General features: G+C 38.9%; 3 protein-coding genes across 4 annotated transcripts; all 3 read left to right on the top strand.

Annotated features, from left to right (window-relative positions):
• The first annotated feature begins 3,201 nt into the window (after window positions 1-3,201).
• On the top strand, window positions 3,202-19,793 carry LOC108361658 (uncharacterized). Of its 2 annotated transcripts, XM_017614344.1 has the most exons (3): window positions 3,202-3,218; window positions 19,201-19,397; window positions 19,462-19,793. In XM_017614344.1, the coding sequence occupies exons 2-3, from the start codon at window positions 19,281-19,283 to the stop codon at window positions 19,729-19,731; spliced, it is 387 nt and encodes a 128-aa protein (XP_017469833.1). In that variant the 5' UTR covers window positions 3,202-3,218; window positions 19,201-19,280; the 3' UTR covers window positions 19,732-19,793. The 2 variants fall into 2 exon arrangements, with proteins under 2 accessions (XP_017469833.1, XP_017469831.1); XM_017614342.1 differs by lacking the exon at window positions 3,202-3,218 and having other exon boundaries at window positions 18,938-19,397.
• Window positions 19,762-21,943, top strand: LOC108361666 (putative nuclease HARBI1; the record flags this gene model as incomplete). The annotated part of the gene is made up of 2 exons (XM_017614355.1): window positions 19,762-20,661; window positions 21,674-21,943. Coding segments are annotated over 2 exons (1,170 nt in total), but the record flags the coding sequence as incomplete, so codon positions are not given.
• A 359-nt stretch (window positions 21,944-22,302) lies between these two features.
• LOC108361668 (uncharacterized) lies at window positions 22,303-24,062 on the top strand. The gene is made up of 2 exons (XM_017614357.1): window positions 22,303-22,867; window positions 23,532-24,062. Exons 1-2 carry the CDS (start codon window positions 22,472-22,474, stop codon window positions 23,607-23,609), a joined length of 474 nt encoding a protein of 157 aa, XP_017469846.1. The 5' UTR covers window positions 22,303-22,471; the 3' UTR covers window positions 23,610-24,062.
• Window positions 24,063-26,430: the final 2,368 nt, after the last annotated feature.

Below are 26,430 nucleotides of genomic sequence, written 5' to 3' on the forward strand. Positions count from 1 at the left end.
CAAGACATCACTGCCAAGATGAACTTCCGTGATGCGCCCAAGTCTCCAGAGGGTGGGGGATAGGTTCTCATGCTTGACCAATACGATGTCCCCAACTTGAATGTTTTCCGCTCGTTTTTGCCACTTGCTTCTAGTTTGCAGTCTTTACAAATACTCATCACTCCACCTGCGTCAGAAATTTCGATGCCAATGTTTCAAACGATTTAGTGGAATTTCCGCCCGCTCCGGTTTTGGTATTGCCAGAACCCGGGCTCCAATCACAAAAGTCTCCTGGGGTTAGAGCATATTTGTGCTCAGGGTTAACATACAGCGGAATAAATTGACGCGAATCTAGGCACGCCTAAATGCGGGGCGCCAGAGTTTGCCACTGCGTATACCACACCGCCTGGGTACCAATAAGCCTCACAGCCTGCCTTAATGAGGGGCACTGGGAGTAATAAAATGCCAGCCAAATGCCCAAGGTTCGCGAGGAATTGTTGATTGTGCCGACTCTGCCAGGCAGCCAGGTCTTTCTGCAAAAAACGGTTAGCAACAACAAACGTTGTAGCATTATCGCTATACAGATCCAGGCAGGGCCTACTAATGAAGCGTGTGAACGCATCTATGAAGGCAATTGATGAAATATCGTCTACCACCTCGATATGTACGGCCTTGGTTGCCAGGCAGACGAAAATTGCCAAATATGTTTTAACTGTGCAACGCGATTGCTTCGTCTTAATCCGAAGCGAGAAAGGACCACATTAATCAGCGCCAGATACAATGAACGGCCGCGTACCGCTGACTCTTTATCGGGGAAATGAAGCCATTTCTTGAGTGAAGGTAGTGCCACGATGCCTTCTACAAATCACGCATTTATGTATCAAGTTTTTAATTGTTTGCCGTGCATGCAAAATCCGAAATCTATAACGGAGAGTTTTTAGCACTAACTGGGGAGCGCCGTGGGGTGGTACCATGTGAACTTGCTATATAAGAAGTCCAACCAAATCGCTTCCCTTCGGTAGTATTATCGGATGACGTTGCGTTTCTAACAATGCTGAATTTTTAATGCGGCCGCCGACCAGTGTTCAAACCCTACCACATATGTGGTAGACCTAACACATACGAAAGGCTTAAAACCTACCACATTTTTAGACAGAATATTTGTTTAGAATTTTCACATAACTCTAAAATTTCAACTTAATTCTAATAAGAAATATAAAAATTAAGCAATAATTTTTTAAAGCGGTACATAATGAATTTGGCTTTAAATATATCTGTGTTTTAACTTTTTATTAATGCAGAAATCCGCATATTTATATTTACTAAAGTATAATGTAATGGAAAGGAGTTCTTTGTTCCATCCTATGGTTAAATTATACAAACGTAAAAATATAAGTGTTTTAAAGGATCGTATATTTTATCAACTTAATAAAATTAGTTGCTAGCCAGAATTGAAGATATTTTAAATTTGGCTAAACACGCATAATAACATACTATGTGTATAGTATATATCGAGCCCTAACCGCCAAAAAGACGTAAGCAAATTTAATTTTTTTTTTTTTGATGCAGTGTGCTTTTGATGTGTGCTTCTCCCAAAACTAAACCGGCCTTCCCACCATAAATTTTGATGAGGTTAAACCACGGCCTGCACAATCAGCCGGATTTTGTGCCGACCGACAGTGCCAACGATCGATGGCTGTGAGTTCCTGTATTTGGCGGACCCGGTTAGCAATATAGGGTTTGAGGATTAAGGGATGCTTGCGCATCCAGCAGAGTGCAATTGTCGAGTCCGACCAGAGGTGGAAGGTGGAATCTACTAAGTTTAACGCCACCCTATCGTCGGAAATTTTCGTCCGAATGAAAATTTTGCCGGACATGAGTACAGGTGCCGAAAACCCCGTTGGGTCGAATAGTTGGGATACTTCACTTAGCGCTTGTCGGTTAGTCAGCAGGCCGCTATGTTGTTTTACAGCGACCTTAAAGAGCAAAATGTCTGTAACTGTATCCCAACGTAGACCCAGCACGGTTGCTATAGGGTCGTCGATTTCTCGCTCCGTAAGTAATGGGCACTCAGTGAAATTCCAAATAACCATTGATTTGTTCGAATTCCACTTACGTAGTTTGAAGCATCCAGATGATAGAATCGTATCCACCCTATTCGCCAAAGTAATTTCTTTATCAGTATCAGCACCACTTGTCAGAAAATCGTCCACGTAAAATGAAGAAAGTATGGTGTTACGTGCGGTTGTGGCCTGATTATGATCACTCACCCGAGTGTAGTTGTGCGGACTGCATGCCATTCCACGTGTCACAGTTTTAAATCGATATATCCTTATGCCGGGCAGGCCCTTGTCTTATTTCGCTGCGGCAAGTTGGTTTATTGGGGTAAAACTCATTAGGTGCAATGACGACGCGACACTAAGCTGGTTAAAGTTAGGGAAACGCAGAGGTGGTGGATAAGGCTCTTATCCCCACGATACCAAAGGCTAAGGTATGGATTCCGTGTGTGGTGAAGGCGGAGGACGCTTTGCAGTTGCTGCGAAGTCGAAACCCGAATATACCCACACTGGATTGGAGAGTGATTCACGTATCGAAACCCACGGAGGAGGGACAGAACTACATCCTCCAGATCAACGAGGAGTCGCAAGACCTGCTCTACCCAGAGCACGGAAAAATGTCGTAGGCATGGGCAGCGTCTGTCTCCGGCTGAAGGAAAGGCATCCTAAGAATGATAACCTTAACACGCTCGAAGCAGGGAAGATCGAGAAGGATTTATGTCTCGATAGCTTGGCCAGCCTGAGCAAAGCGGAGAAGGCCGATGTGGGTGGTGAAGCCATTGAGGTTGACGGTAAGTAGTAGTAAGGTGGCTTCGAGCGAACTCCTCATCAGATTAGAGGAGGAGTCGCTCGACGTGGCGCTAGTCCAGGAGCCATGGCTCTCGTCCGGAGGAAAGGTCTCTGGACTGAAGGCGCGTAACTTCGATGTGGACTATGCAAGCTGTGAGGGCAGGGTGAGAGCAGCGATCCTGGTAAGGAAAAGCTTGCTCTCATATACTTTATCTAATTACAGTACCGAGGACTTGGCGGTTGTGCCATAGAAAGAGACGGAGAGGAGATATAATTCCTGAGACTTTAGAAGGCTGGTGGAGTAGGAAGAGCGCAGAGGACGGGACTTCGCCATAGTCGCGGATGAAAATGCACACCATTCCCTTTGGGGCTGCAACGACATCAATAAGCAAGGTGAGTTTCTTCTTTGTTTCCTTCTTCACAGCAACTTGTGTGTAGCAATAAGCGGCCAGGTTCTTACATACGTGGGGCAAACGACAAACAGCGTTCTTGACTTAACCTTTTGATCTGAGCCTGGCGTAGAGCTGACTGGATGGAAGGTCCTTAACAAGTCCTACTTCTCGGACCATGCTTATATAGGCTTTACTATTTCTGCCAGTAAATCCCTGAGGGATAATTCCTTTAGGAAACCCAGACTCATACACTGGGCCTTTTTTTCAAAAGTTGGTTGAGGATGGGGACAGGCTGAGTCCGCCCATGTAGGTTAAAGACGTGGAGGACCTGGAGTGGGTGAACGATCACCAGTCTTTAATATTAATTGATGCTTATAAACAGGCCTGTCCCTTAAGGAGGGCTAGGAGAAGGGCTAAGCCGCTTTGGTGGAGGCCGGAGCTTAGAACTCTTAGGAAATAGGTTAGGGTAACTTTTAGGCTTAAGAGAGTGCGGACTCTAATAAGTGCTGGGAGGAGTATAGGGATCTTCTAAAGATCTACAAAAACGCCATACGTAGTGAGAAAAGCTACGTGGCTGTCTCCGGATCGAAAAACGAGAAATCAAATCGATCATGTTGTGATAGACGGAAGGCTCGCTACCAGTGTTTTAGGCGTACGCACACTCCGGGGAACAAACATCTACTAGTACCACTAGTAGTAGTAGTAGTAGTAGTAGCAATCCTTTATTTGTATATTACCATCTAACAAAGATTTTAATAACTAAATACATTAGCAGTTCCTTTAAATGGCTAACAATTAAAGAACATACGACTTTAACTTTTCTTAAGTTGTCAGTCGGATTATTTTAATTTACCTATAACTTAATAATACATGTGGAAACGACTACATAGCATAGTAGTATATTTTACATATATCCTCAATTATAATTATATTCGTTAACTAATTCACTTCTTTTAAGGTGTACACAATATAATTTACAATATTTTTCAAATCAATTGCTTTTAGGTCTAGTACATTTACAATTTCTTCATTACTTAGTGTAGTTTTACCAAAATAATAGCGTCTAAATCCGCTTAGTACCGGGCATGTGCCTAGAAAATGCTGGACGTTTTCAATTTCATTTACATTGCACAAAGAATATATTTTATAGCTCCTAACAGCCCCATTATCTTATTTTGATCAATTCCCCCTACCATATACAACCTTCCTACGTTCCAATCTAAGTTTCTATAGAATCTCTTTGTATTTTCACCGCTATATTTCCAACCTTCAATTTCTTTTCTCTTAATAGCGTCTAACAAAAGCTTTCGTTTTCTGCTCCAATCATCACTACTCATATTTTCCAAGGTCCACTGAATGCCATGTTCGTTGCCTAAAGCGTTTAAGTCCTTGAACCAAGCCAGTTGGGATTGTAATAATTTTTTCGAGAGAATATGTGGTAAGCGTTTTTCCTTATATACGAACAAAGTTTTTAAGACGTAGCGCAAGTGCAAATCTAACGTGAAAATGTGCCCACTTTCCGCTGCGGTTTCTAACATAATAATATAGGTCGGTATGAAGGTAGGCAATCTCAGTATCTTTTTTATAAAATATAGCTGGAGCTTATCTACTTCTTGAAAATATGACGAACCCCATACTTGGGAGCCATATGCCTGTATTGACCTAGCCACTGCTAGAAAAAGTTTCCATTTCGACTCAAGTGATATATATTTTTTTGCCAAAAAGTTATTCCAGGTTGTACATATGCTATTTTTGGAAAACAAATTTCTTTTTTCAACATGTTTTGTAAACGACATCTTTGTCGTTAAAAAGACTCCTAGATAAGAGAACTCTGAGCTAATTTTTATGGAGTGATCTTTATAAAACCATTTTTCCTCCTTCGCCACCTTGCCTCCTTTTCTGAAAATCATCATTTCTGATTTCCCCATATTGACTTCCACATTCCAAAGCCCACAATACCCTTCCAATTTTTTTATCATATTTTTCATTACTTGGATATCATCAGCTAATATGACTATATCATCTGCATGCATCAACAGGCGTATATTGTATCCTTGTAATGTAGTACCTCCACTCGGACCACTATCTTGTTGCAGTCAAGATACACCCCCGCCTCTGTGCAGCAAAAAATGTGCGCCCAAATATGCAAGGAAAGCTTAAGGTCGAATAGCTGCAATCACAACAAACCTTGTGCTTTCGCTACTCCACTCTCACACCTGCTCTCAGACAGCACTCTTCAACAAATCGACATATGCGAGCAGTGGAACCACATTTCCCGCTCATTAAGTACCGCCGAAGAAGTAGTCCGATTTCAGCGAGCCCGAAAGAACAGCTGGTACGATGAGGAGTGTCAGGAAGCTGCAGAGAAGAAAGATGCCGCCTACCGCTATGTGGGACCGCTATAGGGATCTGAAGAGGGAAGTGAGACGTATTTGCCGCAATAAAAAGAAAGGGGCCGAAATACGTGAGTCCGAAGAACTTGAAATGATAGGAAGAATGCCCGAAAATTTTACCAGAGAGTTAGGCGACTTACGGAAGGTTTCAAGACCCGGGCGTACTCCTGTAAGAACAACAATGGCGACCTAGTAACCGATGTTCAGAGCGTACTTAAATTATGGAGGGAACACTTATTCGCTCTACTGAATGGTAGCAGCACGGACAGTTGTGGAGAATAAGAACCCGAGCCCGCAGTCGATGATGAGGTACGAATAGCAATAACGCGGCTGAAAAACAACAAAGCTGCTGGAGTTGACAGCCTGCCAGCTGAGCTATACAAGTACGACGGAAAGGAGTTGATAAGGTGCACGCATCAACTCTTGTGCAGAAATCCACAAAAAAGGCGAGCCCGCCGTTCGCGCCTACTACCGCGGGATCAGGAAGGTTCTGTTCAAGGGTCGCGTAACCCAAGGGCTCATTAGAAAGGTCGACGGCGAGTGGACACGGGGTAGCGAGGGATCTGTCGCTATATTGTTAAAGGCACACTTCCCTGCGGTCGAGGTTCCAGGTGGTCTACCTGTCGCTGCAGCATCCACTGCAGGTGGTGGCAGCCATGCAGGAGAACTGGTGAAACCGTGCCGGATAGAGTGGGCTTTCGGCTCTTTTTCGCTGTATAAATCGCCGTGTCTGGACGGTATCGATGTGATAACTAATGCTCTAATCGGGAGAGCACATCCCTTATGCGCGTACATGAAAAGGCGCCAATACCTTCGCCCAATACGTCGTACCCACATTTTTGTGAAGATTTAGACTGCTAGCAAAATTTTCTGATATAAAGCTCTCTTGTGATTCGGGATCGCAAAAAGCCGAGCTAAACGTTTTTCAGAGTTGGTACCGAAAATGTACGCACACGCTGTAGCGAGGAGTATGGTATGCCCACCTTGAGTATGGCAGCCAATTGCCGATTCGGATAGTCATAAAGATGACGACGTGGGCGTTGACGACTCAACCTGCGGTGCTGGGGGATTGGAAGTGGCAGGCATTGCGGACTTCGCTGCCGGAGCTGCTGAAGTGTTCAGAAAATCACGGCAGAAAATCGTGTTCTGTTTGCGTCTGCACTTAGGGCATCCACCTGAAGAGCACTGGTTAGATAGATGCCCTTGTCATAAACAATTAAAGCAGAGACCACACTTTCTAAGAGCCTCAAAGCGTTTTTCTGGTGGTAAATCGAATATCTTTTAACAAAGTTTGACTTTGTGAGCACCATGGCAATATGGACACTTAGCATTCTCGGGCATTTAACAGCACACACTGATGACGATCGCCGTGGCTGACGTACTACCCCTTGGTCAGAGCAGGGACGTACACGAACAAGCTTTGTGGAAAGCTTGTGCGCCCTCTTCTCAAGAAATTTCAATAACTCTGTTAAGCTGCTCAGATTAGTCGGAGAACAGTGCAGGAAGCACTCACGCAGTGTTACAGATAGAAGTTTCGAGAATACAATGGTCAATGCGAGCAGGGAGGAATCGCTCACTACGTCGACGATATTCAGAGACGCCTTTGCAGGGTCCTCCGACACTGGTGCGAGGTTGAGGAAACGAGCGACATGCACTTCTGCTATCTGCTTGGTGTTATCATACCGCTCCGTTAATGCTCGCCACAATTCCTGGTAGTCTCCCGAGTACGGGCCATCCACCAGAGAAACAGATGCTGATGGCACAGCGAGACGCAATTTACCGAGTTTATATGCTGGCGGTAAATCTCTGTTGGGTACGTACGTTTCGAGGGCGTCCTTAAAGGCGCTCCGTCGAAATATGGAATGTTTAATGGCTCTAGCTTCAACTCAATCGGTGAATCTCCTTTACTCTGGATGACGGAGTCTGCTGGATTAACTTGCACTCCACGTAGACGCAGAAGACTCGCACATAACTCGGTATACATTTCTTCAGTGGAATGCAACCAAGATCTATGTACCTCAAGCTAATCGTCCTTGAACGAGTAAATTAATGCTTCGTAATTCTGCGACATGCGGTCATAATGACCGGTAGCAGACTTCAGCATCTGTTCAGCCTTCGGGGAGTTCAATTCACCTGTTCCTGCCTTTCGGCCCGATCCATAAGGCGATAAATTGCTGATGCATGAAGTTTCCACAGATTTATTTCTTTGACAGTTCTTTTACGAGGATCGTAAATTTACGAGGTTTACGAGGCTTTTACGAGTTTAAGGGAATACCCCTAATGTATGCGAATGACAATAAAAATGTTATCAGTCAACTAATATATCGAGTTCGCCCACCGCAGGGTGTATCCGTTGGTCCGGCTCGAAGGACCAGTATGTTAAATTGGCAAAACGGTTGGACCAGGTTGTTGCCGATTTAATTAAAATGAAATGAAATAAACCAAGAGTTGGTATTAAACTTAAATTTAAATGATGTTTATTTGAATATAGTTAAATGGTAATAATAGGTACATAGATTCCTATAGATTATCTTTTTGATCGACGCGAAACACGGTGTCTGGAAAACGTTCTATTTGCTTCACTCTCGGAAAACAAGTAAGAGACCGGATTCAATTTCTTATTACAGTTGCCTGTCGAACTGTTTATTTAACGAAGGGACATTTTAGCATAAGTAACATAATAGTAATAGTTCCATAATAATAATAATAGATTGGCGCTTACACATATGTTAGTGTTTGGCCGAGCTTCTCCTCCGATTTGTGGCGTGCGCCTTGATGTTGTCACACAAAGCGGAGGGACCTACAGTTTTACGCCGACTCCGAACGGCGATTGTATTTTTATGAGAAGCTGTTTTTCATGGCAGAAATACACTCGGAGGTTTGCCATTGCCTGCCGAGGGACGACCGCTGTTAAGAAAAAACCTTTTTTCTACATTTTTGCGATGTTGCTTTGACCAGGGTTTGAACCCAGGCGCTGCGGAGTGGAAGCGCGCACTGCTTACCACTACACCAGAGCGGCCAGTTAAATAGTTGACATAATAATGAAGTTATGTTAGGCATTAGGGTTGGTCAAAAATGCTGCGACAAATTTAGGCCGTTGGCCTAAACAGGTTAATTAATAGAAATCTTATGCAGTCTTCATAATCCACTTCGTTTTAAATTGAATCCTCTCCGATATTATATTTATATATAATAATTCTGTGTCACTGTGTTCGTTTACGCTGATCTCCGAAACCGCTTAACCGATTTGTATGAAATTGTGTGGGTGTGTATTGTTGGTTCCAACTTAAAAGATAGGATAGCCTTGAACCCGAGTAAAAATATTTTGTTTTTTTTTCATCGAAATTTTTTCCATGCTTCTCGCATCGTGCTTATATTAATATATTAAAATTCCGTTTCACTGTGTTCGTTTACGATATTCCCCGAACCCGCTTAACCGATTTCAATGAAATTTTGTGGGTGTGTATTGTTGGTCCCAACTTAAAAGATAGGATAGTTTTGAACTGGAGAAAAAAATATTTTTTTTTCATCGAGTTTCATCGCATCGTGCTTATCTTAATATATAAAAATCCCGTGTCACTGTGTTCGTTTACGCTAATCCCCGGAACCGGTTAACCGATTTCAATGACATTTTTTGGGGGTGTATTGTTGGTTCCAACTTAAAACATAGGATAGTTTTGAACCCGAGAAAAAATATATTGATTGTTTTCATCGAATTTTTTCCTATGCTTCTCACACCGTGCTTATCTTAATATATCAAAATCCCGTGTCACTGTGTTCGTTTACTCTAATCTCCGATTAACCGATTTTAGTGAAATTTTGTGGGTGTGTATTGTTGGTTCCAACTTAAAAGATAGGATAGTTTTGAACCCAAGAAAAAATATATCGTTTTTTTTTTTCAAAGAAATTTTACCTATGCTTCTCGCAACGTTCTCAAAAATCCGTTGTCGCTATGTTCGTTCACGCTAACTACAAACTGCCCATATCCGAAGCGGGATTTTCCAATATTATTCGCGGCTACGCTTCATATGTATGTTTATGTTGGGGAGAAATAGCTAGGATAGCAGCAAAATAATGTAGTATTTATACATATAAACATGCGCTGTAATGGCAACCCTAATTCAGCACTGACAAAAGGTTTGTTCCATAGGCAAACTTGCGTTCCACTTTTAAGTTAAGCGGTATTTTAGAAAATTTTAGAAGCGCATTCATTTCGCAAACTTTAAACTGATCTGTTGTTTTAGCCTTGTGAGTAATAAATTTCACTTAAATCAATTTCAAAACGGTGTTTATATATTATGAGCGAATGTAGTTGCCGCGGGTGCACGATAATTAAAAGTTTAATTTAAAAAGAACATTTTTCAATTGTGAGTGTGCCGTAAGCAGACTCGCTACCCAACCAGCAATAAGGAGCCAGCACTGCAACCAAAATTCTGCGTATTTAAACCCAAGCCGTTTAAAGCCTCAGCGGAGCCCTAACTGGAGCCGGAACAGTCCGACGTGTCAGACGCATCACTGGTGGTAACCAGTCCACCATTTCTGAGTCTTGGTGCTCCTAAATACCAGAGGTAAGCAGACACTAATATTCGGGTAGAAGGGCAGCACGACATGGCGACCGTGACGCGGAGCCACGGAGTCTCTGGAGTCCGTACGCGCATGAAAAATTGCTAAAAGCAGCACAAGTGTGACGGTGGTCGTGGCTGGTGAGTAAGGAAAATTACTGTACTACATTTTTGGGATTACCGTACAACACCATCAAACGGTATATTCCTATGAAAACGGCATCGCAGCTTTAAAACGGTATAGCATTTTTACATTGTACAGTTTTTACGGCGTACAGCATTTTCACATCGTATATACATATTTCAAACGGTATACCGCTATGAAAACGGCAGCAGAACTTTGAAACGGTACCGAATTTTTTCGTCGTACAACACATACATACATCTCCAACAAGTTTTCGAGTACAGCCAACCACCAACCACGCAAGTATATACCTATGTATAAAAGCCACGCCACCACCGGTAATCATACATAACGCCACCGCAACATTAAGCCACGCCACTTCGCTACACACATACGCGCGTATATAGAAAGCCCGATACGCGCGTAAAACAGTATTTTTTCACTGTAACTGGGCATGCGGCGGTCGCGTTTAGGCATACCACCAGCCAAACAGAGGTACACTGATAAATAGTGCAGCACCCCACGCGACCGTTCGCATAGCGGCATACTCGCGCTATATCTAGAGTATTAGGAGACCAAAAACAAATTATAGTAACAAATTTGCAAATGAATTTTACGGGAATGCAGCGGGGGAAACGGAGTGTAAGATTCTAAAGCCTACAATACAACAACCAACATTTTGAGACCGCGGCGTGGGATTGCGGCGAAAAGCGGGTACAGTCATGCAAGGAGTAAGGCAGCGTATTTTAAGTTCATATACTTACATATATTTTCTATATATATATTCTCATTATACCTCATTATATGCACTCAGTGCACTTTAACAGAACAAATTTTTGTGAATTCAAATCCGAATTTGAAATGTGAATTTTATTTTCAAAACAAAAATTAATTAAATTAAAAACTTAAATTTTCTTAAAACTTGATTTCTAAATGTAAGATTTAAACAATTTTTATAAGTATCCACCAAGGTTTGTGCTAATCTCAGCCCAAGACTTTATTGCATTTTTATAATGCGTTTTTCTTTCAAATACAATTTAATAATTAAAATATATAAGCGATTCAACTCATTTCCATATCAAATACATACATATATAAAATGGATTTAATCCATTTTCATATCATATACATATATATAATCGATTTAAGCCATTTTCATACATATATAAGCGGTTTAACTTTTTCAAATTAGATATAAGTGATTCAATAATTTTCCATATTAGTATATAAGTTGACGTGAGTGACTCAGTGAATTTTCTTTTCATTTTTCGTAGAATATAAGTGATCAAAAATTATTCATATACAATTTTTCTTATTAGATCATAACAACATGCGACTTGAGCATAAACTTTTGCTACCAAATATTCATTCATAAATTTTTCAAAAAAATATTAATATTATCACTTCGTACAATTCCTTTGCTGATTGAACAACTTTTTTATTGATTCCCACTAGGGTTACTTGCTACAAAAAAAAAAAAAATTTTCCATTGAACTTTCATAGATTTAAGTCAGAGTGTGTAAATTTATGATTTTACCATACATATCGGTACATGTGTTACGAACCCTACATTTCTTTAATAAGAACATTAAACATTTTTAAATGAAATTAAAATCTTTTGCTTTGCATGTGTGCTGCATGAAATTCCTGATATTCCCACTGCATGGAAATACCTTTTTGCATGAAAACTTCCAGCTTGCACCAGCGATGACTGTTTGAGAAAAAGACATAAGTATTTTTCAAATTATAAAATTTTACGCTTATAGTAGCATTTTTCGAAATTTTTCCGCATGTTTCTAGTGAAGAACTTGCATAATTTAATTTTTGACAATTATATAAAAATATAGAATTTTTCTATTGCCTCGCGGGGTTTGCAAATGTCAGATTTTTACACAGTGTTCAAAGATTTGCGTAATAATTTTTCAAAAGTTTGTAGGCGGGTTTTACAAAATCGCCCAATAACATCAAAACAAGAAAAGCTAAACGAATATAAAAGGTCTTTAGTGGAAGAGTATAATAATATATTAATACAAGTGAACTTACATTTCAAGCAGCGAGATAAGCCAGAGTCGGTACTAGAAAATTTGTTACGGTGTAGAGAACAACTTCTTAAATGCTTTGAGAAAATTAATTGTAATATAAGAATACCAGAGAATTTCTCTGAGTTAATTGAAGAAGAAGTTTGTTGCACGGTAGCAGAGTTTGAAGAATTTTCCGACGCAACTTCGACTGGCATAGTTAACAAAAGCAGTTCCTTGTCTATACGTGAAGATCTTTTAGGATTCGAAAGTTTACATAATATAAATTCATTTTCGAGCATTGACGACATTACAATGGCAACTTCCGAGCAAAAAAGATCTTTCTTAAGTTTGTGCGCCTCAATAATAAGAGAAAACTATAGTGGTGACCCGCTTTCACTCGCTTCCTTTATCGAAAAAATAAATTTAATTGAAGAATTATCTGACGAAACACTAACTCCAACTTTTATTGCATTTGTTAAATCGAAACTCGAGGGTAAAGCTCGCGAATCTCTACCACCGCAAATAAATTCAGTTAGCGAGATTAAAGAAGCGCTGTGTAGGAAAATTAAACCGGACAACTCTAAAGTTGTCGCGGGAAAAATAGCAGCTTTAAAGATAAACAATAATAATTATGCGGAGTTTGCAAAACAAGTTGAAGAGTTGTCGGACTCGTAGGAACGTTCACTGATCATCGAAGGGATGACGCAAGCGAAAGCCCATGAGATGGCAGTTGAGCAAACAGTTAACGTTTGTAGGCTCAACAGTCGATCGGACATGGTGAAATCTATTTTAGCATCGTCAACCTTCCATGATTCAAAAGACGTTGTTGCGAAGATGATAATAGAGCGCGATAATGAGGTAAAGGAGCGGCAGGTGTTAGCGTTTAGGTCTAGACCGATAAGAGCGACTAGTTTTCGAGGTAGCTTCCGAGGGCACAACAATTATAGATACAACAACAGCAATAATAGGTTCAATAACAACAATTTTGGTAGATACAGCAATAATGGTAACAATCGGTACAACAACACGGGTAGTAGGAGTAACAGTAGCAACTTCAATGATAATTTTACTAATAGAGCTTCTAATAGTAGAAATCGAAACGACAACAATAATAACAACAGACGTCCAAATGTTAGAAATAACGCTAATGTGCGTGCTTTAAACGCCAACGCGCCTCAGGCGCGAACACTGAGGGCGGAAGAATTGGACAATTAAATAATTTTTTTACAACAAAAGGCATTTATTGCTTAAATTTGAATTACTCCGACTTTATCGAATTGAAAATCAATGGGTCAAACAAATTTTGTACGTTTGTACTCGACACGCAAGCCGACATTTCTCTAATAAAAAACTCTAGCATTGATAAACATTTTCCTATAAATACAAACGATATAATTAATATTACCGGTGTCACTTCTAATACTGTTTCTACTTTAGGTACAATTACCGTAAACTTGACTTTTACTGATTTTTACATTAAACATACTTTACATGTTGTAAACAACGTTTTTAACATACCATCTGATGGTATACTGGGTAAAGATTTTCTGAAAAGTAACAAATGCGTTATTAGCTATACAAGCAATCGTATATCCTTCTGGGTCGGCAATGAAAAAGTCGCGATACCAATCCTACACGGAACCGAAAGCGACACTTGTATCATACCACCCAGATGCGAAGTGTATAGAATTTTCAATTTTGGCAATTCGCCGGATCCACTTTTTGTAAAATCGCAGGAAGTTGAACATGGTGTATACACAGCAAGATGCATAGTTAATAGCAGTTACCCAATTATTAAAATTATAATTACCACAGATGAAGTAAAACATGTAAAGAATGTAAATATTCGGACTGAAAAACTGTCTGACTATTACGTTTATTCAATTAATAAGACCAAGACTGAAGACTCCCGAACGAACGAATTAACAAATATTTTGAAAAACCAAATCCCTACAGAAGCTAACAGAAATTTACTTGACCTTTGCATAAAATATGCAGACATTTCCGCTCTTGACAACGACAAAATGACATTAAACAATTTTTATGAACAGAAACTTAGGTTGACTGACACTGACCCGGTATATGTAAAAATTATCGTCTACCATATTCCCAACGTGAAGAGATAACTCGCCAAGTTAATAAATTACTAGATAACGATTCAATTGAAGGAAGTTATTCCAATTACAATAGTCCTCTAATTTTGATTCCTAAAAAGTCTACTAATGGTCAAAAAGCATATCGTATGTGCGTTGATTTCCGCGCAGTCAACAAAAAACTTATTGCGGATAAATTCCCTCTCGCACGAGTTGACGATATTTTGGACAATCTTGGCAGAGCTAAATATTTTTCTACTTTAGATCTTTTTTCTGGATTTCACCAAATCCCATTGCATGAAGATTCACGTGATATAACTTCTTTTAGCACAGACCGTGGAGCATATCGATGGAAAGTATTGCCATTCGGTTTAAGTATAGCACCCAACTCATTCTCACGAATGATGAGTATAGCTTTTTCTGGTATTCCACCGAACGTAGCATTTTTATATGTAGATGACATTATGGTCATAGGCTGTAGCGAAGCACATCACATTAAAAATTTAGCGAAAGTTTTCGAAACTTGTCGAAATTTCAATTTAAAACTAAATCCAAAAAAATGCAATTTTCTCAGGCCCGAAGTAACGTTTTTAGGGCACAAATGCTCAGCAAAAGGTCTGCTGCCAGACGATTCGAAAATAGTTGCAATTAAAAAGTATACTAAACCTACTGACAAAGATGCAGTACGACGTTTTGTCGCATTTGCAAACTATTACCGAAGATTTATCCCCAATTTTGCAACTCTGGCAGCACCTTTGAACAAATTAAGTAGGAAAAGAGTAGATTTTGTTTGGTATGAGAAATGTGATGAAGCTTTTCAAGCGTTACGATCAGCCCTAATGTCACCGAAATTGCTACAATATCCAGACTTTACAAAGCAATTTATTATTACAGTTGATGCTTCAAAGATAGGGTGTGGCGCTATACTTAGCCAAGAACAGCAAGGTTGTGATTTACCAATATGTTTTGCCTCAAAATCATTTAACAATGCAGAACAGAAAAAAACAATTATCGAATTAGAACTTCTAGCAATCTATTTTGCCATTAAACAATTTCGACCATACGTTTATGGAACACATTTCTTAGTAAAATCAGACCACAGACCTTTAGTATACTTGTTTATTATGAAAGACCCCTCTTCAAAACTTTCAAGAATAAGATTAGAGCTAGCAGAGTACAATTTTACTATTGAGTACATTAAAGGGAAATTAAACGTAGGCGCAGACGCACTCTCACGTATAACGATAGACGAAATAAGGGAATCAACGAAAAATATTTTGGCAGTACAGACGAGATCAATGACTAGACGAGAAAACGACAAAGTGATACAAAATAAAGATAACAACGAAGATGAAAAACAGGAAACATTAAACGTTTATGATAAATTTTCTTACAACTTTTCAAAAAAGATACCGCGTATTAGATCAGAAATTACTTATGATAAAAATGATAAAATTAAAAATTTACGAATTTGTGCACATATTAAACATAAAAAACTCGAGTTACTTAATTATGTCTTTGCTAACGAAATAATAAATTTCGATAATTTACTTTCGAAGCTTGAAATTGAAGCCAGCAAACACAGAATTAAGGAGATTGAATGGCCAAAAGACGATGAATTTTTCCGTCATTTCACAATTGCTAGCTTAAAAAATCGCGGGAATATAATTTTAAAATCATTACAAATAATTTTAACAGATCCAGTCGAAACTGTGACTGAAAATGACAAAAAACTAAAACTAATGACCATTTATCACGACGACCCAATATCAGGAGGTCACTGTGGCATGAAAAAACTTTATGCGAAACTTAGAACAAAATATTATTGGAAAAATATGACGCGTGATGTCGCCAAATATGTTAAAAATTGTCAAAAATGTCTTTTAAATAAAGTAAAACCAAAAGTTAAAGAAAAACTTGTTCTAACCCCAACGCCGAATAAACCGTTTGATATTGTTGTTATCGATACAATAGGACCGTTACCAGAATCGAAATATGGTAATAAGTTCGCAGTTACCATTATTTGCGATCTCTCAAAATATTTAGTTACTGTTCCTATACCAGATAAAAGTGCTAAAACTGTTGCATCAGCAATTTTTGAAAGATTCATTTTAATATATGGCATTATGCACTCTATAAAATCCGATTTAGGGACTGAATATAAAAACGAACTTTTTGATGAATTAACCAAACTTTTAAAAATTAAACATGACTTTTCGACAGCACACCATCACGAAACTGTAGGTGCAATAGAACGAAATCATAGAGTATTTAATGAGTACTTACGAGCATTTTTAAATGAATCATATTCCGACTGGGATACATATTTAAAATATTTTACTTTTTTGCATAACACAACCTCAAACACAGTTTTTGATAATAAATTTACTCCATTTGAACTGATTTTTGGTAAAAACGCTGTTTTACCAAACGAAGTACAAAAAGTTAAAATTGATCCAATTTACAACGTTGATAATTATGCAAAAGAAGTAAAATATCGTCTGCAAAAATCCCATGCACTCGCTAAAGAACTCGTAACAAAACATAAACTCCAATCGAAGCAGTCATTTGATAAAAATGCACGTCCTGTACTAATTAAAGAAAAAGATACGGTTTTAATACAAAAGGAACCTAGAGATAAACACAGCAATATATATCTGGGTCCTTACACGGTACAGAAAGTAGACGGTGTAAATGTTACGGTTTTCGATAAAACTAAAAATAAATTTAAAACGGTTCACAAAAACGGAATTCAAAAGGTCACTTAACATATTTTTCTGAATTTTTAAACATGCAACTGCATATGCATTTTTCTATTTTGCGAAATTTCTCAATTAAACTAAATATGATTCTTTCACGTCACTTATACAAATATGATGTACTGCGTTATAATGTTACAATATTAAGCGACTTGATTTAAATGTGTTTATAAACATGCGTGATAACTACCATTTTGTAAAAACAAAATAAGAAAACATGAAGTAATAAGTTTCAACAAATACATACATAAGTATTAATACATAAATTAAAAATTTTGGTTAGTAATTACTTAATTTACTCATTATGAAAAATGCGTATAATTAGACGTACATAAAATGATATTTAACTTAAGACAAAAAGAAAGAAAAACCTATACTTAATATTTAGCAGTCAAAAATAACAAAAACAAATATTAATTTTTATATAAAGTTGATATGTTTCATGCAAACTATAGAAAAGAAAAAAAAAAGAATTTGGTTAGACATAGAATTAATTTTACGAAGAAGAAGAAAAAAAAAACTAAATTATATTGTACTCTAAAAATTTATAAATTACAATAGTATAATTAGTTGTTACAAAATTAGTATAATAACTTATACGTGGAACATTTTTTTTGTAACCTTCGTATTGTAACTTCAAATTGATATGGACGAATGAGTTAAAGGGGGAAGGAAATATTTTTTTGACTACACATCTCATTCCTCCACATCAATTTGCCATCGCCTCTTGGAGCAATAGATTATTGTAAGCCTGATCACCTTACAACAATCTTTCCCAAGAAGGGTGATGTAATGGCAACCCTAATTCAGCACTGACAAAAGGTTTGTTCCATAGGCAAACTTGCGTTCCACTTTTAAGTTAAGCGGTATTTTAGAAAATTTTAGAAGCGCATTCATTTCGCACACTTTAAACTGATCGGTTGTTTTAGCCTTGTGTGTAATAAACTTCACTTAAATCAATTTCAAAACGGTGTTTATATATTATGAGCGAATGTAGTTGCCGCGGGTGCACGATAATTAAAAGTTTAATTTAAAAAGAACATTTTTCAATTGTGAGTGTGAGGAGTCAAACTCCGTAAGCAGACTCGCTACCCAACCAGCAATAAGGAGCCAGCACTGCAACCAAAATTCTGCGTATTTAAACCCAAGCCGTTTAAAGCCTCAGCGGAGCCCTAACTAGAGCCGGAACAGTCCGACGTGTCAGACGCATCACTGGTGGTAACCAGTCCAGCATTTCTGAGTCTTGGTGCTCCTAAATACCAGAGGTAAGCAGACACTAATATTCGGGTAGAAGGGCAGCACGACAGCGCACATCAACACCAATAAAAAATGTACCGTTTGGACACCATCCAATGTTATCCATTCCCCTGGCTGATGTTTAGACCGTAACCAGAGATCGTTTTTTTTTCAAACGTAGTGAACAATATTAACAATCTTTTGTAAATTTCGATATCAAATGAAACGTAAAGCCCAAAATACAATAGCGCTGCGGCAGTGGCAGTGAACAGCTGATTTCGCAAAACTGCCACTGCGTTATTGTATTTTGGGCTTAAGAAACAATATGGGTCCTCACACCGAGCTCGGTATTCGGTGGCGCGGTGCCCGGTAAGTTTTTCTAATGTATTTTGTTTGTGTAAAACAGTATAACACAAACAAAATAAATGGCAAAATCTACCGAACAACGATTTACCAAGTACCAAGCTTCGGTGTGAAGACCCATAATATCTACGATGCATGTAACCTACCTATGTATCGGTGTGTAGCAGGACAACGTCTGCCCGGGATAACTAGTTAATAATAAAAATGCGAATGTTGCTTTATGACATATTTAAAAATCCTTGCCCACTGACCGCTTGTGACTTCTGAAATTGATACAGATTTTCTTACGCTAGGTACATTTTCATTTTCGATGGTCATTTCATTGTCCTTTTATAAACAAGACGTTGGCATTTTCAGCTATATTTTTTTATGGTCATTATTGTCGCTTTATTCCAATTGACTTGCGTGTTTGTTTCAAATTATATGAATAAGGCTGACAAATAACACTGACGACGACGAGGAAGACTTTTCCTGGACAATAACGATGATGACGGCGACTATGTTGGTGGACGATGACGATATTTTGTAGAAAGATGAATACTAGTGGCAACATCTCAGCTGTCAAAACGTACATTTGTTTATTGAAGCTTCAAAATCAAAACAAAATGAGTGCTTCCGAGGATTCTTTGGTAAATTGTTAATTAGCTAAACAAAATTTAGTAAAAAATGACATTCTAGATGTAATATTTGTAGGTTGTGTCTCTGCTCTTGGATGAGCGAAGTGAATTGCGCCTCAATAGAAAGGAAGAAGTTGTGAATGAACTTTTGGATGGCGTTTTTGCAAGCTCCAGCTCTTCTGAAGACTCGGAAGGCGAAACCGAGGACCACCCCAAGTGCAACAATTTTGAAGCGACTCTCGATGCCATGGGTGGGAGTGATTTTAAGATGCACATGAGACTGAAACGCGTGACGGTGGAATACCTCATAAATAATATCCAAAAATTTATTGAAATAACTACTTAACTACAAGAGTCCGTATTATTTTCAGTGAGGTACTCGCAATATAACTACGTTCCTGACCCATCTGGCGGGGGAAGACAACCGGTTACGGCCAAAAAGTCTCTTTATATGTATATCTGGTACGTGAGCAACACAGTGACCTTTAGACAACTTGGAAATTTATTTGGGGTATCTCAGTCTGCGGCATGGTCAATAGTGCAGCGTGTTACTGGATTTTTAATTTCCATTAGGAATGAACACGTCAAGTGGCCAGAAGGACATTATTTAAATGCAAATGTGGACAAATTTTACCAGAAAAAACGCATTCCTGGCGTGATTGGTGCGATCGATTGCACGCATATTGTAATTAAGAGACCAAAAGTACAAAAGGAAATGTACTTTAATCGGAAAAGAACATACAGCATAGTGCTTCAAGCTGTAGTCGATGCTAACAAAAAGTTCATCCATATTACTTGTGGAGAGCCAGGGTCGCTTCATGATTATAGAGTGCTAACAAGATCCAAACTCTTTCAGGACGCAGAAAATCATTATGAGGAAATGTTTCCAAATTCATATTTCATCATCGGCGACTCAGCCTATCCGTCAACGAAATGGCTGGTGTCACCTTTCAAAGATTATGGAAATTTAAATGAATCCCAGCGAAAATTTAACGAAATACATTCTTCTACAAGAATGGTAGTTGAAAACGCCTTTGGGTTGCTAAAAGGGCGATTTCGTCGACTTTTGAGGTTTACAGAGCAAACCGACTTGAAAGTGATAACAAAAATCGTAGTCAGCGCATGTGTTTTGCATAATATTTGCATATCTTTTGACGACTTATGTGTTATCGATGAACTATATGAAGCGATTGCCTTTGCTCAAGAAGAACAACAAGATGAGTTTAATCTGAATGAAACGCTTAACAGGAGGCAAAATCTTTTTAATTATTTAAGAGTAAGTATTAAGAGTATTATTTAAGTAAGTTATGATATGTTTATTACATTTTCAGATAAAAACGTTGAAAAAATATATTTCATTACTTTTCTTCACATCTAGGAACACAAATTTTTATAAGGATATATCGTCACTAGAGACGAATGAAGGCGCGCTAGTGTTTCGACGGCGAAAAAAGACGCATAAAAAAAAATTTACGAAAAAAGGCGCTTAATAAAAACTTCGGCGAAGAAAGACGCGTAATCATAGATTTATACTTGGCCAAGGACTGTCACTTCCGCATTATTCGCCAAAAACTCTTTACGGAATATACATACTATAACAACCGCAAACATAGTTGACCGCGAAAATAAGTTTACGCGTTCTTCTTCGCCGTCAAATATTTTAAAGCGTCTTTCTTCGCCGTCAACTATGTTAAGAGTCTTTATTCGCTGAAGTTTTTTTATGCGCCCTTTTTCGCGGTCAACTTTTGAGCTCGCGCCTTTATTCGTGTCTAGTGACGATATGTATATCACATGATAAATTCTTCTTTTTCCTTAAATCGTATAACTAAAAAAGGTTTTTCATTACCTAACACAATAAATTCATTTTGTCCTTAAAAATAAGCCAAAATATCACATAATTCATTTCAATACTTAGCTTAAAACTTAAAAATATCACAATACAAATTAAAAAAGTGCATATCAAAATTTCCTTAAGTCTAATTAAACACAAAATAGAAAATACAGAAATTTAGAAAAAAATATTTACAGAAGTCAGTTCCTATTAACAAATTTTTCATCATAAAGATGATGACGGCGACTATGTTGGTGGACGATGACGATATTTTGTAGAAAGATGAATACTAGTGGCATTTTTTTGTAAGCGAGCGTTACTCGTCAACAAAACGTACATTTCTTTATTGAAGCTTGAAAATCAAAACAAAATGAGCGATTCCAAGATTCTTTGGTAAATTTTTAATTAACTAAAAAAAATTTAGTAAAAAATTACATTCTATATGTAATATTTGTAGGTTGTGTCTCTGCTCTTGGATGAGCGAAGTGAATTGCGCCTCAATAGACAGGAAGAAGTTGTGAATGAACTTTTGGATGGCGTTTTTGCAAGCTCCAGCTCTTCTGAAGACTCGGAAGGCGAAACCGAGGACCACCCCAAGTGCAACAATTTTGAAGCGACTCTCGATGCCATGGGTGGGAGTGATTTTAAGATGCACATGAGACTGAAACGCGTGACGGTGGAATACCTCATAAGTAATATCCAAAAATTTATTGAAATAACTACTTAACTACAAGAGTCCGTATTATTTTCAGTGAGGTACTCGCAATCTAACTATGTTCCTGACCCATCTGGCGGATGAAGAAAACCGGTTACGGCCAAAAAGTCTCCTTATATGTATATCTGATACGTGAGCAACACAGTGACCTTTAGACAACTTGGAAATTTGTTTGGGGTATCTGTCAGCGGCATAGTCAACAGTTCAGCGTGTTACTGGATTTTTAATTTCCATTAGGAATGAACACATCAAGTGGCCAGAAGGACATTATTTAAATGCAAATGTGGACAAATTTTACCAGAAAAAAACGCATTCCTGGCGTGATTGGTGCGATCGATTGCACGCATATTGTAATTAATAGACCAAAAGTACAAAAGGAAATGTACTTTAATCGGAAAAGAACATACAGTGCTTCAAGCTGTAGTCGATGCTAACAAAAAGTTCATCGATATAACTTGTGGAGAGCCAGGGTCGCTTCATGATTATAGAGTGCTAACAAGATCCAAACTCTTTCAGGACGCAGAAAATCATTATGAGGAAATGTTTCCAAATTCATATTTCATCATCGGCGACTCAGCCTATCCGTCAACGAAATGGCTGGTGTCACCTTTCAAAGACTATGGAATTTTAAATGAATCCCAGCGAAAATTTAACGAAATACATTCTTCTACAAGAATGGTAGTTGAAAACGCCTTTGGGTTGCTTAAAGGGCGATTTCGTCGACTTTTGAGGTTTACAGAGCAAACCGACTTGAAAGTGATAACCAACATCGTAGTCAGCGCATGTGTTTTGCATAATATTTGCATCTCTTTTGATGACTTATGTGTTATCGACGAACTATATGAAGCGATTGCCTTTGCTCAAGAAGAACAACAAGATGAGTCTAATCTGAATGAAACGCTTGACAGGAGGCAAAATCTTTTTAATTATTTAAGAGTAAGTATTAAGAGTATTATTTAAGTAAGCCATGATATGTTTATTACATTTTCAGATAAAAACGTTGAAAAAATATATTTCATTACTTTTCTTTACATCTAGGAACACAAATTTTTATAAGAATATATCGTCACTAGAGACGAATAAAGGCGCGCTAGTGTTTCGAGGGCGAAAAAAGACGCATAAAAAAAAATGTACGAAAAAAGGCGCTTAATAAAAACTTCGGCGAAGAAAGACGCGTGACCTACTTGACGGCTAAGAAAGACGCGTAATCATAGATTTATACTTGGCCAAGGACTGTCACTTCCGCATTATTCGCCAAAAACTCTTTACGGAATGTACATACTATTACAACCGCAAACATAGTTGACCGCGAAAATAAGTTTACGCGTTCTTCTTCGCCGTCACTATGTTAAGAGTCTTTCTTCGCTGAAGTTTTTTTATGCGCCCGTTTTCGCGGTCAACTTTTGAGCTCGCGCCTTTATTCGTGTCTAGTGACGATATGTATATCACATGATAATTTCTTCTTTTTCCTTAAATCGTATAACTAAAAAAGGTTTATCATTACCTAACACAATAAATTCATTTTCTCCTTAAAAATAAGCCAAAATATCACATAATTCATTCATTCATTTCTTCTTTCTTCATTTCTTCTTCACTTCAGCCTCCAACTATTTTAACTCCAATTTTACTGGTAATACAGTTCTCGAGCAGAACGCTTTTTTCGTCCCACTGGAGCTGAAGAAGAAGCAGCTTCTAGTGGTGGTGTTCACCGATTGTAAATGTGGCGATGACGAAGGGCTTTCCATCGTCGATGGTGAAGCCAGAGATGAAATTGACGATGTTGGCGACGGTGATGGTACAGGTGGCGGCACGTCTACCGACACCATCTCAAATGATCTGAAGCCCACGTGGACGGTGTGGTCATTTGAAATGATAGGAGTGTTTCCAAAGATTTCGTCCACCAGCTCCATATAAGCAGCAATACATGGGCTGGCACCTGTGCCGCGGAGGCCGCTCTGAATCCTAAAAGTATGATTTATTAATTAAGTTCATTGTTTTTTTTTTTTGTATATATAACCTACGGTGATCCCCAAGGACACTATGTCTTCCAAAACATTGGCGTAAGCGACCCTCTTCCTTTTGAAATGCTCAAATTCAGCTTTCCGGGCAAGATAGCACCTTAAAAATCCCACTGTCTCCTCACGGGACCATTTTCTTCGCTTCCTATCTTGATATCTAAAATTTAAATAAAGTTTTAATTCTCAATTTAACAAAAACTCTGCAGAGTAATTTTACTTAAGCTTGCTCCATTTTGTTTCGTTTTGTTTATGTATCTATAAAAAGAAAACGAATTTGACGTTTGCATGAAATTTTCCCAAGGATTTTTCAACAGTTCATTCACAATAGAGCTGCTTTTTCACTTAACAGCACTACGCATCGGGTTGCGTATTTTTAACCGACCTGGCTGAACTCGGATAAATAGCCGAGTTTGTGTTGTTGCTTTGCATGTATTTCGTTACTTTACCGAGTGTTTTTTTGTCACTCGTTTACAAAAAAATACACCTAGTGTTGATGGACGATACTGATGAATAATTTTGATGGACGACAAATACGAAGACGGCGACTAATTTGATGGACGATTACCATGAAGACTAAGGGCCGGTTACTCAATGTCTGGTTAACACTAATCTCCGTTTAAACATCATTATCGACGTGTTCGGCTCCATGCATATAACATGGAGTCGGTAACGTCGATAACAATGTTTTACCGGAGATTAGTGTTAACCAGACATTGAGTAACCGGCCCTAAGATTTTACCAATTTACATTATTACAATGCGAATTTAAAATGTATGTAGGTGTTTTTTGTATGTTTCAAATTGGTGCATTTTGCACCCGCTGCTTTGCTCGTCAAAATTGGAATACTTTTTACCAAACGAAATACTACTGACTACGACAGGGTTGCACTCTAGCGATCAGTTGTGGCAAATATTCAACAGTCCACCTCTTCCACAGCCGGTCCTTTAAATTTTGTGCGATGCACCACTTTTCTTCTGGGCTAGGCGTTTGCGGTGAGTTAAGACAGCCTAACAGAAACGGTGTGAGATGGGCTATCGGCAACTGACCCATAAGCAGAACTGCTGGCTTTGCGTTGGTATGAATGCACATAGAACACTCCCTCTTGACTAACTTTAGCAGAGCACGCGCACGAGGCACCCAAAATCTTTGTGGCATTTCGTTGATTGTGAGACTGTCGTTCTGGTGGTGAAGCTGGCAGTGATATTTCGAGACATGTCACGTAGTGATTTTGTGGCAGGATAACCGGGCGCCTGGCTGTAATCAGAATGCAATAAGCAGCATCAATTCTCCCGTTTACCTTCAGCAAATCATCGACGTCTATAAAAGGCGTTAGCTGATATAGAGAGCTCGACTTCGGCAGACAACCCTTGTTCTTAATGGCTTGGATTTCATCTGCAAATGACTCGAACTGAATGCGGCGAATTATGTTATTTTCAGCGGCTGCGAGTTCAGCAGAGCTCAAATCTCCACTTCGGCGATCATGTGACTTCGCGTTATGACCAAAACGTAGCACCCAAGCAACGACTCTAATTATCTTACAAATGACGAAAAATTACCAAAATTGATTGGATACTGTATTCACAATGATGACACTCGTTTCGCAACTTCCTCTAGTGCACATTCATCTGACGTCAGTTCTGGGATTGCCTGTGGCCAGCTTGATGCGTCCTCCCGAAGGAACTCTGGTCCTGCAAACCACCTCGATGTCATGCTATATTCAAATGACGTAGATGCTCGTGTTGCTTCGTCTGCGACATTTAATGACGTTGGGATCCAGCGCCATTGTTTTATAGATGTCGTGCTTAATATTTCGGCTACTCGAAACGCTACAAACTGTTTGTAGCTCCTACTTGTAGAGCGAATCCACAGTACGACCGTTCTGGAATCGCTCCAAAACGTCGTGCTATTCACTTTAAAGTCGTGGCAGCGCTCGAGGGACTCCCTCAGACGGCAACCCAAAACTGCAGCTTGTAACTGAAGGCGAGGCATTGTCAAACCTTTTAGTGGCGCACACCTTGCCTTGGCGCACACCATAGAAACATCAACTTTATCGTGTTTTTTAACACGTAGGTATGCAACAGCAGCATAAGCTGAGGCGCTGGCGTCAACAAAAATATGCAGCTGGATATCATCAGCGACTAACTACATTTTTGAGTAACGCCGTGGTACCGAAAGACGTTTGACGGACTGGGCGTTCCTCCACCACTTAGACCACCGCTCTACCAATTCGTTCGGAATAGCGTCATCCCGCTGCACACCAATTTTCCACAGCTCTTGCACCAGCAATTTTGGGCATATCGTGTTATTTGCTAATAGGCCGAATGGGTCGTACATCGACATTACTATCCCCAACAGTTCTCGCTTGCTTGGGGGTCATATGCCGTTAAGAACGTCTTGAGCAATGTTATGGAATCGAAAATGGAATTCTAGCCCGTCGCTAGCGTTGTTCCAGAACATTCCAAGAACCTTCTCTGTTGTTGC

Source organism: Rhagoletis zephyria, unplaced genomic scaffold (assembly GCF_001687245.7).
Source record: "Rhagoletis zephyria isolate East Lansing unplaced genomic scaffold, Rhagoletis_zephyria_1.1 Rzeph_scaffold_00812, whole genome shotgun sequence".
NCBI lineage: Eukaryota > Metazoa > Arthropoda > Insecta > Diptera > Tephritidae > Rhagoletis > Rhagoletis zephyria.

Bases quoted from the DNA above. Each gene is read 5' to 3' on its own strand.
- LOC108361668 (XM_017614357.1), top strand. From the start codon at position 22,472: ATGTTTCCAAATTCATATTTCATCATCGGCGACTCAGCCTATCCGTCA. The intron at 22,868-23,531 runs GTAAGTATTAAG...TCTTCACTTCAG, and splicing joins ATCTTTTTAATTATTTAAGA to CCTCCAACTATTTTAACTCC.
- LOC108361658 (XM_017614344.1), top strand. From the start codon at position 19,281: ATGACGATATTTTGTAGAAAGATGAATACTAGTGGCAACATCTCAGCT. The intron at 19,398-19,461 runs GTAAATTGTTAA...TAATATTTGTAG, and splicing joins GTGCTTCCGAGGATTCTTTG to GTTGTGTCTCTGCTCTTGGA.